Source organism: Hoplias malabaricus, chromosome 11 (assembly GCF_029633855.1).
Source record: "Hoplias malabaricus isolate fHopMal1 chromosome 11, fHopMal1.hap1, whole genome shotgun sequence".
In the NCBI taxonomy this organism is placed as follows: Eukaryota; Metazoa; Chordata; class Actinopteri; order Characiformes; family Erythrinidae; genus Hoplias; species Hoplias malabaricus.
Window position 1 is genome coordinate 13,363,091 of NC_089810.1, and position 14,333 is coordinate 13,377,423.

A 14,333-nucleotide genomic window follows, 5' to 3' on the forward strand; every position below is an offset into this window, starting at 1 on the left:
CTGAGCCATACAAATCCATTGACGTCATGATATAGAATGCAGTGTGAGTATCATGAGTGCTTCTAGATTACTGATCAACTGCATGTAGCTGATTGAGTGTTGAATATTGTCTAAGTGTGTTCTCCCTGGTAGGTGGATTGGCGACTCAAAAGTGTCCGTAGGTGTGAGTGTGTGAGTGAATGTGTGAGTGTGTGTGTGTGTGTGTTGCCCTGTGAAGGACTGGCGCCCCCTCCAGGGTGTATTCCCGCCTTGTGCCCAATGATTCCAGGTAGGCTCTGGACCCACCGCGACCCTGAGCTGGATAAGCACTTACAGATAATGAATGAAGTGTGCATCATAAACTTAAAACTAACTGTTGCAGTAGTTTAGGCCACAGTTTTATGATTTGGATTCAGGTAGAAGAGTATTTCTTTAACGTAATCAGAACTGATGTATGTCCTGGTTTGCCAAACACATCAGCTGTTAAATGTTAATGGGAGACACAGGGCAGTGAAGCACTCATCTACTGCAGCTGCTTGACTAGGAAACTGGCCCAGATTCTTATTTGTGTGCTTATATACTCAGAAAATACATGTCAGAAGTGTGTGTGTGTGTTTATGGTGATTGATGTGTGTGAAATGTGAAGTTAGTGCAGAACTGTGTGATGATTCTCAGTGCTGTTTATTATGGGCCGCCTCTTCTGACTGATCAATATGGAATCGGAGAAGACCGTGACAAGAGTCCTCCTCTTCCTCTCTCTTCTCTCTCTCTCTCTCTCTCTCTCTCTCTCTTTCTCTCTCTCTCTCTCTCTCTCTCTCTCTCTCTCTCTTCTCTCTCTCTCTCTCTCTCTCTCTCTCTCTCTCTCTCTCTCTCTCTCTCTCTCTCTTATATTCTTGTCCTCCCATTACTGTTTTCTAAAGGACCTTCTTTCTTCTCTTCCTGTTTTTTTTGCCTCCCCTCCTCTCACCCACTCTCAGCATTCCTGCCTGCTCAGTCATTTTCCCTGTAAAAGTCTCCTATTTTCTAGTCTTTTTTTTATTCACCCCCTACCACTCTGCTCTCATCTCTCTCTCTCTCTCTCTCTCTCTCTCTCTCTCTCTCTCTCTCTTACATCTCTCTCTCTCTCTCTCCTTCTGCCCTCTCTGTTTGTATTTCATAGCGGCCCACATTGTTTCTGTTCTTCTTGCCTGTTGACCTTCTCTAATTTTTGCCATTGTTCTCTGTCCCTAATATTCTCTCCCTCTCTCCTTCCTCTTTTTCCCTCCTTTTCATCTCCCCCTCTTCCCCTTATAGCTGTATATTTAAATGCTGCAGTCATTCAAGCCCCTGTATCCCTGCAGTAATTGGAAAGCCATCACTGGCCTTAGTGTTGGGAGCGGAGCAGGGATGAGTGAGAGCGGTGGGAGGGCAGGAGGGGAACAGTGCGTGCGTTGATGGATCTTGCCAGTAAAGGAAGGGAGCAGTGGAGCCTGTTTTCCCCCCTTCTTTCTCTCCCTCCTCTGGGCAGCAACACATTCACTGAAGTTAAAGCCTGTTGGAGGAAACAACATGACTTAGGCAGAAAATCACAGCTCTGGGCAAAGTTAGCATGCTAACTGCTCAGAAGCTGCAAGAGGATGGAGAGAGAGGAACAGGGAGACCGAGAGGAAGGGCAAGTGTCACAGCTGCATGGTGTGTGAGAGAGTCTGGGACAGATGTGTAAGGACAGGCTGTGTGTGCTTTGCTAAGTATGTGTCTGCGATGACGTACGGGTTGTTGTTTTATGTGTTACGACACTAAATGGAACAAAAGGAGAGCTGCATGTGGCACAGTGAAGAGTATGCTTGTGTGTGTGTGTGTGTGTGTGTGTGTGTGTGTGTGTGTGTGTTTGATGAATGGGCAAACGAGAAGGCTCTGAGATGAATGAGACAGACGTAGAGCAGCAGCTACTCAGGCTGCAGCTGCATTAACATTCAGAACCTGTCTTTCAGTGAGAGAGAGAGAGAGAGAGAGTGTGTGCAGGCAAGCTGTGGAAGGAAGGAGAGAGTGAGACGAAAGAGAAGAGCAGGAGAGGGGAGGGCAGACTCTGAAGGGAGAGAGAGAGTGAGAGAGACAGAGAGAGAAATGTAGGAGGGGCAGTGTGTTGATTACGGCAGAGGGAGCAGCGTGTTTGTGTGTGCATGTGTGTGCATGTATGTGAATGTTTGTGTGTGTGAGTGTGTGTGTGTGTGTTTGCGTGGCTGGGGGTTCTGTAGGGGGGTGTAAGGTAAGTTGCACTTCCTCACGCTAATCAATCCAGACCCCCAGCAGCAGCTGACGCTTTCGGCGTGCGGATAGAATGTGCAGAGAGGGGCGGGAGTGTGTGAGCTCAGGCACGGGAAGAGAGCGAGCGCGAGAGCCGCGTCAGTGCGCGCGTGTGTGTGTGTGCGAGCGTGAGAGCCGCTGGGAGCGGACATGCCCCGCTCGTGGCTGTCCCAGCCCCGACCCTCAGCACCACGGACAGCGACAGGCAGCCACTAACGGCAGCGCGGGGTGAGGGAGGAGAGGAGGAGGAGGAGGAGGAGGAGGAGGAAGAAGGAGAGAAGGAGAACAAGAGGTGAAAGGAGGAGTAAAGAGGAGGAGGAGGTGGAGGAGGAGAAAGCAAAAGGAGGGCCTGTCCGGACCAGGATAACTGAGAAGAGGACCTGCACACAGTGTGTGCGTGTGTGCGTGTGTGTGTGTGTGTGTGTGTTTGTGTGTTTGTGTGTGTGTGCATCCCTGTGCATGTGTGTGCAGTGGCAACGGCACGCGCCTGCTCTCGCAGCTCGCTCACAGGACCATGTCGGTCACCACCGGATTCGGCTACCAGTTGCCGGGCATCACCACGGTAACCTATGTTTTTGTTTACAGCCCCGGGACAGTTCAACGGGACCCCAGCCCGCCCCCTTCGGGGCCTTCACGTGCACTCTCGGGGGCCCGTGGCCCCAAGCGGAAACTCTACAGTGCTGTGCCAGGACGCACCTTCATCGTGGTCAAGCCCTACACGCCACAAGGGGAAGGGGAGATCCAGCTGAACCGTGGAGAGAGGGTAAAAGGTTAGTGTCACCTCTTCTATTGTCCCCTTAGTGTCTTCTGTTTCTGCTTTCTTTTAGTTTTTGTTTGGGTTTTTTATGGCAAAGTTCTTGCAGAAGCCCTTTGTGGAACACTCATCAGTTTGGACTGTGTAGGACCTCAGTATCATAGAAATGATCCTTTATAGATTGTGCAAAACTTCATGGTAGGCTTGGTATGGCATGACAGGCATGAAAGATTACAAATTGTGTAGATAGATCTACTATCTTATAAAGTGTGGAGAAGAGCTTGATTCACCTGCTCAAGTTTAGAATGCATAGAACATCAAGACAGACCTGCTACAGGTCAGACTGTAAAGAACATCTAGATAGACCTGCTACAGTTCCGATTCTGTAGAACATCTAGATAGACCTGCTACAGTTCAGATTCTGTAGAACATCTGGATAGACCTGCTACAGTTCAGATTCTCTAGAACATCTAAATAGACCTGCTACAGTTCAGACTCTGTAGAACATCTGGATAGACCTGCTACAATTCAGATTCTGTAGAACATCTGGATAGACCTTCTACAATTCAGACTCTGTAGAACATCTAGATAGACCTGGTAGATTTCAGACTCTGTAGAACATCTAGATAGACCTGGTAGAGTTCAGACTCTGTAGAACATCTAGATAGACCTGGTAGAGTTCAGACTCTGTAGAACATCTAGATAGACCTGCTACAGTTCAGACTCTGTAGAACATCTAGATAGACCTGCTACAATTCAGATTTTGTAGAAAATCTAGATAGACCTGGTAGATTTCAGACTGTGTCGGACATAAAGTTATAGCTGCTATAGTTCAGAGTTAGCCCTGCTGTAGCTTAGTGTGTGTGGGCTTGCTAAGGTTCAGGATGTGTAGATTGTCATGGTAGACTGGTCATTGTACAAACTGAGCAGAACATGACGAAAAGCATGGTGGCTCATAATGGAAATTAAGTGTTTTCAATTGTTTAGAACATGCCGATCAGTGCACTACAGTAGGCCTAAGTGTGCAAACATGATGACAGACCTGCTACACTGTCATGAACATAGTCATAGGCTTGTTCCAGTAGGTCTGGGGAATATGTATAACACCATGATAGACCTGCTATAAAATGTGTGAAATGCTATGATAAGCGTATTTTAGTGTAGAATGTGGTGAACACCATGTTACAGCAGAGTATAACATTGGTAAATGTACTGATGGAATACAAAGTAGCAATGCATCTTTCAGTATCTTAATGAATTATTTTCTATTATAGGAGATGCAGTCTTCCAGGTTGATGGGTTAATTTTGGATATATGGCAAGGACATGGTCCTGCTGTTCTAGCACAATGCTGTTTATGCCAAGAGCAATATGGAGAAGCTTATGGGAGACATTACAGCTATAGTAAGGGTGATTATACCTGGTCCTGGAGAGTTCAGATCCAGCACATGATCTAACATTCAAGCGTGCCTAATGGCCTTATTTGCCTGTATCACGGGTGTTCTATTTGTGTTGGAACTGAACTCTTTAGTGTGGTTGGTCTCCAGGACTAGAGTTGGGCATCCCCTGCATTTTAGGTACATTAGGATTATTTATAAAATCTGTCATATGCCTAGTAAGTATATCTAGTATAGTAGTAGTGTTCCAGAAGGGTATAATTGTCCCTATATAGTGGGACAGATACTGCTTAGTTATTTGATACTTATTTAAGTTTACATTTTGTCAGTCTTTGGTTTTTTGATTCTGGAATCTGCTTGGGGCTTTTTTTTCTTTTGCTTCAAAATTTTGGAACACTTTTCACGGGTGGGAGTTTTTCACCTTGAATCTCCATTGGTCACTGATTTGGACTGACAGGTGCTCTGAAACCCCTTCTGAAACTGAGCCACACCCACCCTGCCAGCTTTCCAGCATTGCCAAATGTGTCAGAATGAGCTTTTTTCAACACATAGCAGCAAGTAAACTGTTAGCATTCAAATAATACATTTGATACAAACGTTATAATTCATTGATAAATGATTTGTAGTTATTGAAGTTGCTCATATTTCTTTATTATGTCTCTGATTTCTCTCCATTCAGTTCACTCGAATGGCCATGTAAAAGGGTATAATTAAACTAATTATTAAAATTAAACTAAAATTAGTTTCCAAATACATGATGCAAATGTAGATATATATAAATAAATAAAAGATATTAAAAATATTAAATATAGAATTAAAACTGTCTGAGGAGTTCAGTGTGTTCTCTCTGTGTCTGCGTGGGTTTCCTCTCATGGCACAAAAACACAGGTTCATAAGTGAATTGACTACTCAAAAGTGCCCAAACGTGTGAGTGAATATGTGACCGTGTGCCACCCTGCGAAGGACTGGCAACCAATCCAGGGTATGTCCTACATTGCCTTCAGTGATTCCTGGTTGACTTGATAAGCAGTTAAAGACAAAGAATGAATCTTATATTTAAAAAGTTGGTGACCACTGTTTTATCTAGATGGTATAATAACCACATTAAGCACGAACATGAATATTAAGCACACACTGATGTAGGGAAGAAATATGAGCATCTGCATTATCTACAAACCATTTAGAATTAGTTTTTTTTAACGCTACAATTCAGTTTACCAAAGCAGATATCACGTTATAAAAAGGCTTATATATAGTGTAATATAATATGTAATTATAATAGTGTTTTAAGGGAATAATATTCTTTCAAATCTTTCAAAACAGTGCATTTTGTTTTTTAATCTTTAATTTAAACACTGTTAGCTTTAACATCTTCAGTTTAATTCTTGCTATAATTGCATGAGTCTGAAGTTTTGCTACATGCAATACACATCTCAGGGCTGTTTCTACATGTGTAGTGGCTATGGCTGCAGATGTGGAGAATGAGTAGAGGCTGTAATGTCTCACTAGAAGTCCCAAGCACCAGTCATTTGACTGCAGCGATCCAAAGAAAACAGTGTTTGCCAAGGATTGAATTGTAGTTCTTTTTATAAAATAAAGTTCCTAAACTTTTAAAATCATTTATATGTAAGTGTTTAAATCAATTTCACTCATATCTGTGAGATTTATCCTGCATTTCAAAGTTGTAATTCTATTTACAGCCAGTGGGTGCAGCAAATGTCAGCTTGTTCTAATCCTCGCTTATTCAGATACAACATAACACACTATAACTTACTGAAACAAAAGAGAACTTTAATTCCTGTGGAAAGCTAATTCCGCCATATTTGAAAATGCTTGAAACCTTCTAAGATCCCCCCCACCTGTGAAAAATGTTCCAAATATCAGAAGAAAAAAAAGCTAAGCAGAAGCAGAGATTCCAGAAGTAAAAGACCTTACCGAAAATCCACCCCAAAAAAACAAATGAAACCAAAGACTGGCAAAATGTGAATGAAATTAGTATTAGATAAATGCAAAGACGAATAAGGTAACCAAGTATCTTTTAAAAATATAATTTTGATATTTTTTGCATTCACAATACATACATTCTGCTCTTGATTCTAAAAATGTTACGTTACTTGCAGATTTAATTTTGCTTTTGTAGGATTTTTGACACAAAATTCACTCAATAAGCAGCCACTGAGACTTAAATGAGTGAACTGTGACATAAAACATAAAGCAAAACACAGATGTAGACCATATTTGCCAAACTTGCCTTAAACAGCCAAAAATGTCATTTGTGTGGCAATCTGACGGCAGAATAGATAACACTCTTTGAGAGTTAGGAGTGCAATATACTTATTCATAGTTCCCTCATATTTCCTTATATTTGGTACAGAATCAGGTGTTTTTTTAGTTTTTTTTTTTTCCTTTTATATTTTTATGGATAAGTTTTATTAAAAAGTATAATAAGCAAAAATGTGTGTGTGTGTATGCGTGTGCGAATGTTTGTGTGAGGGTTATGGATTTAATCATGTGCCAGTACTTTTATATATTTTTTAAAAAATCATTGGCTGTTTTATTACTCTGTGCAGTTAATTTATATTACATTTTGTTTTCATTTTGTGAGTCTTTGTTTAATTTTTTTCTTCTTTTTGTGGAATTTGCATATAATTTTTGCTTCTGAAATCTCTCGCATTTATTGACTGATTGATTCAGTCATTCATTGCTTCTGAATGTGGACTGACAGGTGCTCTGAAACCTTCTGAAATCTACATCTTATAACACACTTTGTGAATGTGACCTAGCTAACTAGATGCAATGGCAAAAATTTCCACTGACTATTCAGTAAATAATTATAATATCTGTATGGAGTTTTTAGTAGCAGTTTAGCGGCTGCTATTGGAACAAGTTAATTCCTCCATGCTAAAAAATGGTTCAGTGCTGGCTGGGTGTTCATGACTCAGTTTCAGATCCCCCATCAGTCCTAACTCAGTTGACCAATGGAGGTTCAAGGTGACTGTCAGACCGACTGAATGAATGAACACATGAATGATTGAATAACTAACTGCAAAGAGTAAAAAAGTAGCCAGGCGTGTTTTAAAAAAATGTATTTCATGTAATTTTGTCCTTTTTTGATTTTGCAACTTATTTTCCTTTTGATTCTTACAATATTGTTTGCAGATTTTGTTATTTTGTTTAATATTTGGCACAAAATGTGCTCCACAGTGGGTGCATATATTTGTTCGTGTATGTGGGGAAGTGAAAAGACAAAACAATTATGAATGAATTCTTGTAGGGGCCTTGGAGAATACTCTTGGTTCTGTGTGTGTGTGTATGTTTTAATCCATTACTCATGCTCATGGCTTATGGGTTGCTGTGCTCTTGTCTTCATTCATGCTTCATTCCAGACTACCACTCAAACGCAGTGGAAGGTAAAGAAATTGCATCCATCCCACTGCCCTTCGTCCCACACACATGCACCTTCCCTTTTATCTTGGTGGTATCTCTGACCCTTCAGTTTCCTTCACCCGCATGTTAACTGTGTGGCCAATGCGTGCACACACACACACACACACACACACACACACACACACACACACATGCAAACACACAGTGATATAATTGTGCTTGTCTCCCTTCCTCTGTCTTCTCACACCCCCAGGTTTATATCTGTCCTCATGTGCTTGCTCCACTTTTCTTCCTTTGTGCTGTAAAATTGACTATGACTGGTTTATTTTTGTGCTCATGGCATCTTTGTATTAAATATGTGAACTTAACTACATTGTGCACACATATACACGCCACACAAAACACCTTCACTAATACTTTACACACATTCACGGAGTGAAAACAGTAGAGGTCACACTCACCCCGTGTCCAAGCTTTAATCCTGGACTCCAGGTGCCAGAGTGCTCGTGCAGTGCCAGGATACCCATTGTGCTGTGGGTGGATGTGTTGGTATGAGCTAGTGGCTCTAGAACAGAATGGCATTTTGTCTGTCTTTAAAAACTGCCAACACAAACCATATGCCTGAAATATGACAGGCTCCTGACGTAACAGCACCATATGTTTAAAAACAAACCACAGGGCTTTATTCAAAAGATAATACAGTAATATATTGTACCCTTATAGTATTTTAAGATGATGTTTACCTCATGTTTCGAATGCCAAATCATATATAGAGCTTTGAGTGAGTATCCACACAAAGCTCTGTCTAAAACATACAAAAACAACCTCTTATCTTACTGCTAAGAGTGCATTAGCCACATGGTGATAATTTAGATGTCGCTAGCTATGGTTTTAGCACTACAAATACTTCAAGTGGCTTATGCATTTCAGTATCTGCTTTAACCTAGTTCCACATTTTGATCACCTTTTAATATTGCGGCCAAATGTGTAAAATGCCAAATGTGTATCACTTCAATAATACTAGCTGAATTAAAGGGTGTGATTAATAAATGAAAATTGGTTTGGTTTGTGTAAATTATACAAATATGTTAGTATTGTCTAATCTGTGAATCCATCAGATCATATCAGCACATCCCTATAGTAGTGCAGACATGTTTTGAAATGTAATACATTTTGATGTCAGTGAAAGCATGTTTTTTTTTCAGGCAGCTGTGTCGCAGTCCCATGTGAATGTGTGGTTTTAGCTCACATTTTGAAGCCCTGTCCCTTTCTCTATCATCTTGAGCATTCTGAGCCCCCAGCGGCCTGTTCTCCCTACCATCAGTCTCCTGATCCATTTATAATGCCTCTCCTCTAATCTACATTCATTAATGTAGAAGTTACTGATGGCAGGAGCTTGACTGCCCCATTTTCAGAGCAGCACGGGCACTCTCGGCCACTCTGGGATGGAGAGTGGAGGGCAACTTTTGACAGATTTTCACACCAGCCAGCTTCCACACTTACATGACTTTGTGGTACATTGTGACCTCTGTGTCTGGGTATATTTTAAAGCTCAGAATTAGAGTTCAAAATGTTTGAGTGCTGGATAAGAGCTAAAGAATCATTTTACATGGAAAAATACAGCCAGCTGTAGGCAGATGTTGCCAAGAGTCTTGCCCAACGTATTTCATGGTGTAGTTGCCCAGACAGAGAATTGAATCCCATTGCCTTTAACTTCTTCATACTGATGAGGGTCATGGTAGGTCCAGAGCCTACCTGGAATTACAAGTGCTTTTTAAAAAAGCATACCTATGGGTTGTTTAAAATGATTAACCTTCAGATCAGTGTAAAAATGTCTATTTTTATTTTGGAACTTGAGTTCCTTCATACCAGACTGATCAAACCTTGTCTTTATGGACTTTGTACAGTAACGGGCCTTTCCCAAATTGTCAGCAACTTTGGAAACATTGTGTTGATTAACGTGACCTTTCACTGGAATTATGGGTCAAGCCCAATGTGTGAAAAACATTCCTGGAAAAATATTATCCATCCTCCATCAAACTTCACTGTTGCCACAGCTTTCTGGTAGGAAGTGTTTATCTGGCAGCTGCCAAGACAAATTAGACTGTCAGATAGTTAACCGTGATGCATCACTTCAAAGCACGCTTTACATGAATTTACACAACATGCTTTACACGACTCCAGCCGATGCTTGGCATAGTGCATGCTGATCTGTCTGCGCAGCTGCTGGGGCATGGAAACCCTGATACACAGTTCTTGCTTCCAGACTCGGTTTGGAAATCTAGTAAGAGATGCAGCACTCACTGGCCCCACTCTGTGAATTTGTGTGGTCCACCACTTCATGGGTTAGCAATTGGTGTATATCTTAAATATAATAATGGTGAGGAACTTTATTTATATTGAACATCACACATTTAAATGCAGCCCAAATGAGTTCCAGCATTTCAGCTGGGGCAGGTCTAGTAGAGAAGAAATTTTGTAACTGATTATTTGTGAAAGGTGGCATTTTAACAAGTCATAACAAGCTCTTCTGTGTGACCCTTTCTACTGCCAGTGTTCCATTGTGCAGACTGCATGGCTATGTGTTTGACTTTATATTCGTATTAGGAATAAGCATGGATGGAACACCTGAACTCAACAGTTTGGGGTGCTCATGCCCACTTGGAAAACATTGCACGCCCTTCAACAATAAAGGCAGCTTATAGGCTTTTATGAAGTGATTGGAAATGTGGTAGCTAACACTTCCCCATGCTCTGAATACATACATTTCACTAAGACCAGTGTGGACATGCGTGTATCGTAGCTGTTTTGAATGAACAAAATGTGACTCATAAAGGCCTTACACCAACCTACATTTCAAGTGATTTCATTGTCACAGACAAATGAAATAAATTATCATGGGAGTCTTTCCTGAGTTGCAGAGCACCTTGATTGTTTGGAGTGAGGGTGTCAGGAGAGCTGTTTCTTCTCTTGTGTTTCTCTTGTCTAGACATTGCGATAAAATCACACCTGTTTAATATTATCATTTATACAAATACATCATATTTTAGTATTTTCTAATGCAAATAGTGGCATGGACATTGTAAATAACCAATAAACACGTCAAAGCATTCATTCATTCATTCATTCATTCATTATCTGTAAGCGCTTATCCAGTTCAGGGTTGTGGTGGGTCCAGAGCCTGGAATCATTGGGCGCAAGGCAGGCATACACATTGGAGGGGGCGCCAGTCTTTCACAGGGCGACACACACATTCACACCTACAGACACTTTTGAGTCACCAATCCACCTACCAACGTGTGTTTTTGGACTGTGCATGTCACACTCAGCACTCCTGCCTTCCATGTCCAAATATAACACATAGGGGAGTCCCACCGTGTCGATGCATGACCCTTGCCAAACAGCTATATCTGATGGGCTGGCAAAGAGAATGTGGAAATGGGGGTCACTTATAAAAGTGATGGTGAAGCGTCAGTCACTAAGTGGCAGTGTTGTGATGGGTGAAGTGGAGCCACCTGTCACTCAGCCGCCAAGGTCTAAACCCTATTGAAGGATCTAGTAGTTGCAAAATTGTGACCCTGTAATATTCGTTCTGCAACTAAAAACTCTTTTCAAAACCTTCTCATGTGTAAGACAAAGTCTCTAAATTGACAGAAAACTGATAGGTCCCATTGGGTCGGTGCAAACTGATATATAGTGATGCCATGATGCCAAATATATTTGGAAAAAGGCTGTCAAATTAAACGTTATCACCTCCTGCCAGCATAGAATTATTTTTACCTTCTTTGCATGTAAATTTATGGTGACAAATACTATCAAACTATGTCATGTTTTGCCTTTCCTTTCATTTTTCCTCTCTAACAAAGCTGCTCATCAGTCTTCCTTTGTGTTTTTCACTCCTTCTACTTCCTGTTGACAAAGATGAAAATGTATACGAAGACATCCTGCCTGGTAAACATTAGATCTTCTTCTCTAGCTCCTACCATTCATTAGCCCTGTAGACAGAGAGAGCTTTTTTTAGGTTATAGGGCATGTAAAGTGGGATGTAGAGCTTGTTCAATGTGGTACTCATTGAAGTATGAGGCTGTTCCTTACTGATGACGTGTGTTGTTGCCTGGTACTGTCAGACGCAGCAGAAGAGAGTGCAGCAGAAGGTAAACACAATAATGTAAGGTTTCTACTGCTAGAGTGTCTGTCCTCTGCTATAGTAGACTCCCTATAGGCGTGGCAGACCACAGGTTGGCCAATAGGTGACTTTGAACGAGAGGGGAGTCCCCACAGGTCCTTTTTAGTAGGTCACTAGGTGCTACACTAGCCTGTAGAGTAAATGATAGATGAGCTGTGTGTGTGTGTGTGTGTGTGTGTGTGTGTGATATAACTACCATATATCTTGTTTCTTTTTTTCAAAGGTACAAAGATGATGAGAGATGTTTAGAGGTTTCATTAGGAGGTTACATTGCCGTTCCTCTCTCTCTCTAAACTGTGTAAAACTGTTCATTGCTGGGGAGCATTGACTTTTTTAGTTGTGTTATTAAGCTAATGTAAAGCCCTTCTGGCAAAATCTGTCCACTCAATAGCCCTCTTAAAAAACCCCACCCAGGTTATTTCTTCCTGCCCTGTTTCTTTGAATTGGGGAAAGACTTTAACACCTGACAATAAATATATAAATATAATAAATAAATAAAAAATATATATATATATATATATGCAGTGAGCCCTCGTTTTTCGCGGGGGATGCGTTCCAAGACCACCCGCGAAAAACGAATTTCCGCGAAGTAGAGGAAATTTTTTTCATGTATTTAACGAGTATTTGGACTTTTAAACCCCTCCCTGTTACTGTTAACAACCCACCCTTTGCATTAAACAGTCATTCTATAATGTTTTCAGCTGGAACTAGATGTGATATCTTACCAGTTTCTTTAATAGAGTAATTCACTCGGATGTGGACATGAACAATACATGTACTGTACGTAAAAAATACTTGTAAATGATATATTTTGTCACCTACAGGCCTAGTCTAATACATGTAAATAATAAAAACAAATACTTTTAATTTATATATAGTTGCCATAAGCCCCCTTGAAAAAACCCACGAAGTCGCGAATCCGCGAAAGATGAAGTAGCGAAGTAGCGAGGGATTACTGTATATATTTCTTTAAAAAACATCGGAAGTCACTTGTTAAATCGGATTTTTCAACCACCAAATGCTAAGAGCATTATGTGCTCCCCCATGGATTTTTTTTAACCCATGAACTGCCTTTTCCTACTTATAACTTTAATGTTTCTAGGTAATGTTAGCATGGTAACTAATTATTTTTGAAAGCATCTAGTTTAGATGAGCTGCTGTGACTTAGTCCAGTTCATTTAAAACTATACTAACTGTATGTGCATAAACATACTCTTTAAGTTGCAAAGAAATTTAGGCAAAGCTTTGTAAATCTTACCTAACTTGGAAACGATTGCTACAAATATGCGTTTGTGGTTGCTGCTTGGAAATGTAAATGGTCTTGCTCTTTCTCCTTTTTCTTTTTCACTCATGCCATGTTTAGAAATCCAGTCTGAGGATAATCATAATGAAGGTAATCAATCTCTATCACTTAGTGGTTTAGAAAGTAGGAATCACAGAGGAGGTTGTAGAGGTAGACTATAGTGTGTTTGCTAAATTATGATGAGTTTTTCAAATGATTATATCTAATGGCTATTCTGCCTGATCATTAGCTGTTTTAGTCTAATCTACCTCATATAGATTTCACAGTTTTTATGACCCACAGTTTGAGAAAGAGTTCAGGCGATGGTTTAATAGCCTAGTGGATGTTTCGAGGTGCAGGTCATCTAAGCTCAATAAGACAAATCCACATGCTTCAGCCTCTCAAGAAATCCAAATCACATCACATCACTTTAATAAATGGTCTCCACTCAACACGGATACATACTACTCCGGCATAAGTGCAAGGCCCTATGGGTTTTACATCAATGTTAATGGATACTGGGACTTTACACCGCTGTCGAGAGGTGCTTGTTGCACACATGACGTTGTTAATATTCTGCACACACTGAGTGTCTCAGAGCCATTAATCATGTTTGTGAATGTCTAATCTGGCTGTTATTTGCGGCGCTTCCATTTTCGTGGCTGTCTGGAAGATGAATAAGTACAGATGAAGGAGAAAGGGCTCTGCTGGCTTCCTAAACAGAAGAAAGACCGGAGACTTCTCTCAAACTACTATACCTCAGCACCCGCACACTGAGCTGTCAGCACTCAAATATTCACTCACAACTTCCACTTCTGTTGGATATGAATGTAATTAAAATGGTTCCTTGTTAGTTCTATCATCAGAGACGTTTCTGTGTCACATAAAACTTTATTTGGATGGTCCAATGTAGATGTTTTTTTTTTTGGGGATACACTCACTACACCTTGAGGGTAACCTTTATATAGGGATTATAAACTAGTTGCTAATAATTTGAGCATCTATATATCATCAGAGTTACACTACACGACTTTTAGCCTGATTTTAAGCTTGTTTTCCAGTTGTG

General features: G+C 40.9%; 1 protein-coding gene across 5 annotated transcripts in view; it reads left to right on the top strand.

Annotated features, from left to right (window-relative positions):
- shank3a (SH3 and multiple ankyrin repeat domains 3a) overlaps positions 1-14,333 on the top strand; it is a 241,451-nt gene that overhangs the window by 146,760 nt on the left and 80,358 nt on the right. For all 5 annotated transcript variants that reach the window (XR_010804539.1, XM_066685384.1, XM_066685385.1 and 2 more), the window contains one exon: positions 2,848-3,032. Coding sequence is in view for 4 of the 5 variants with exons in the window: in XM_066685384.1 (XP_066541481.1) it covers positions 2,848-3,032 (185 nt within the window). In the remaining variant the exon portion in view is untranslated. The remainder of the gene's footprint in view (positions 1-2,847; positions 3,033-14,333) is intronic.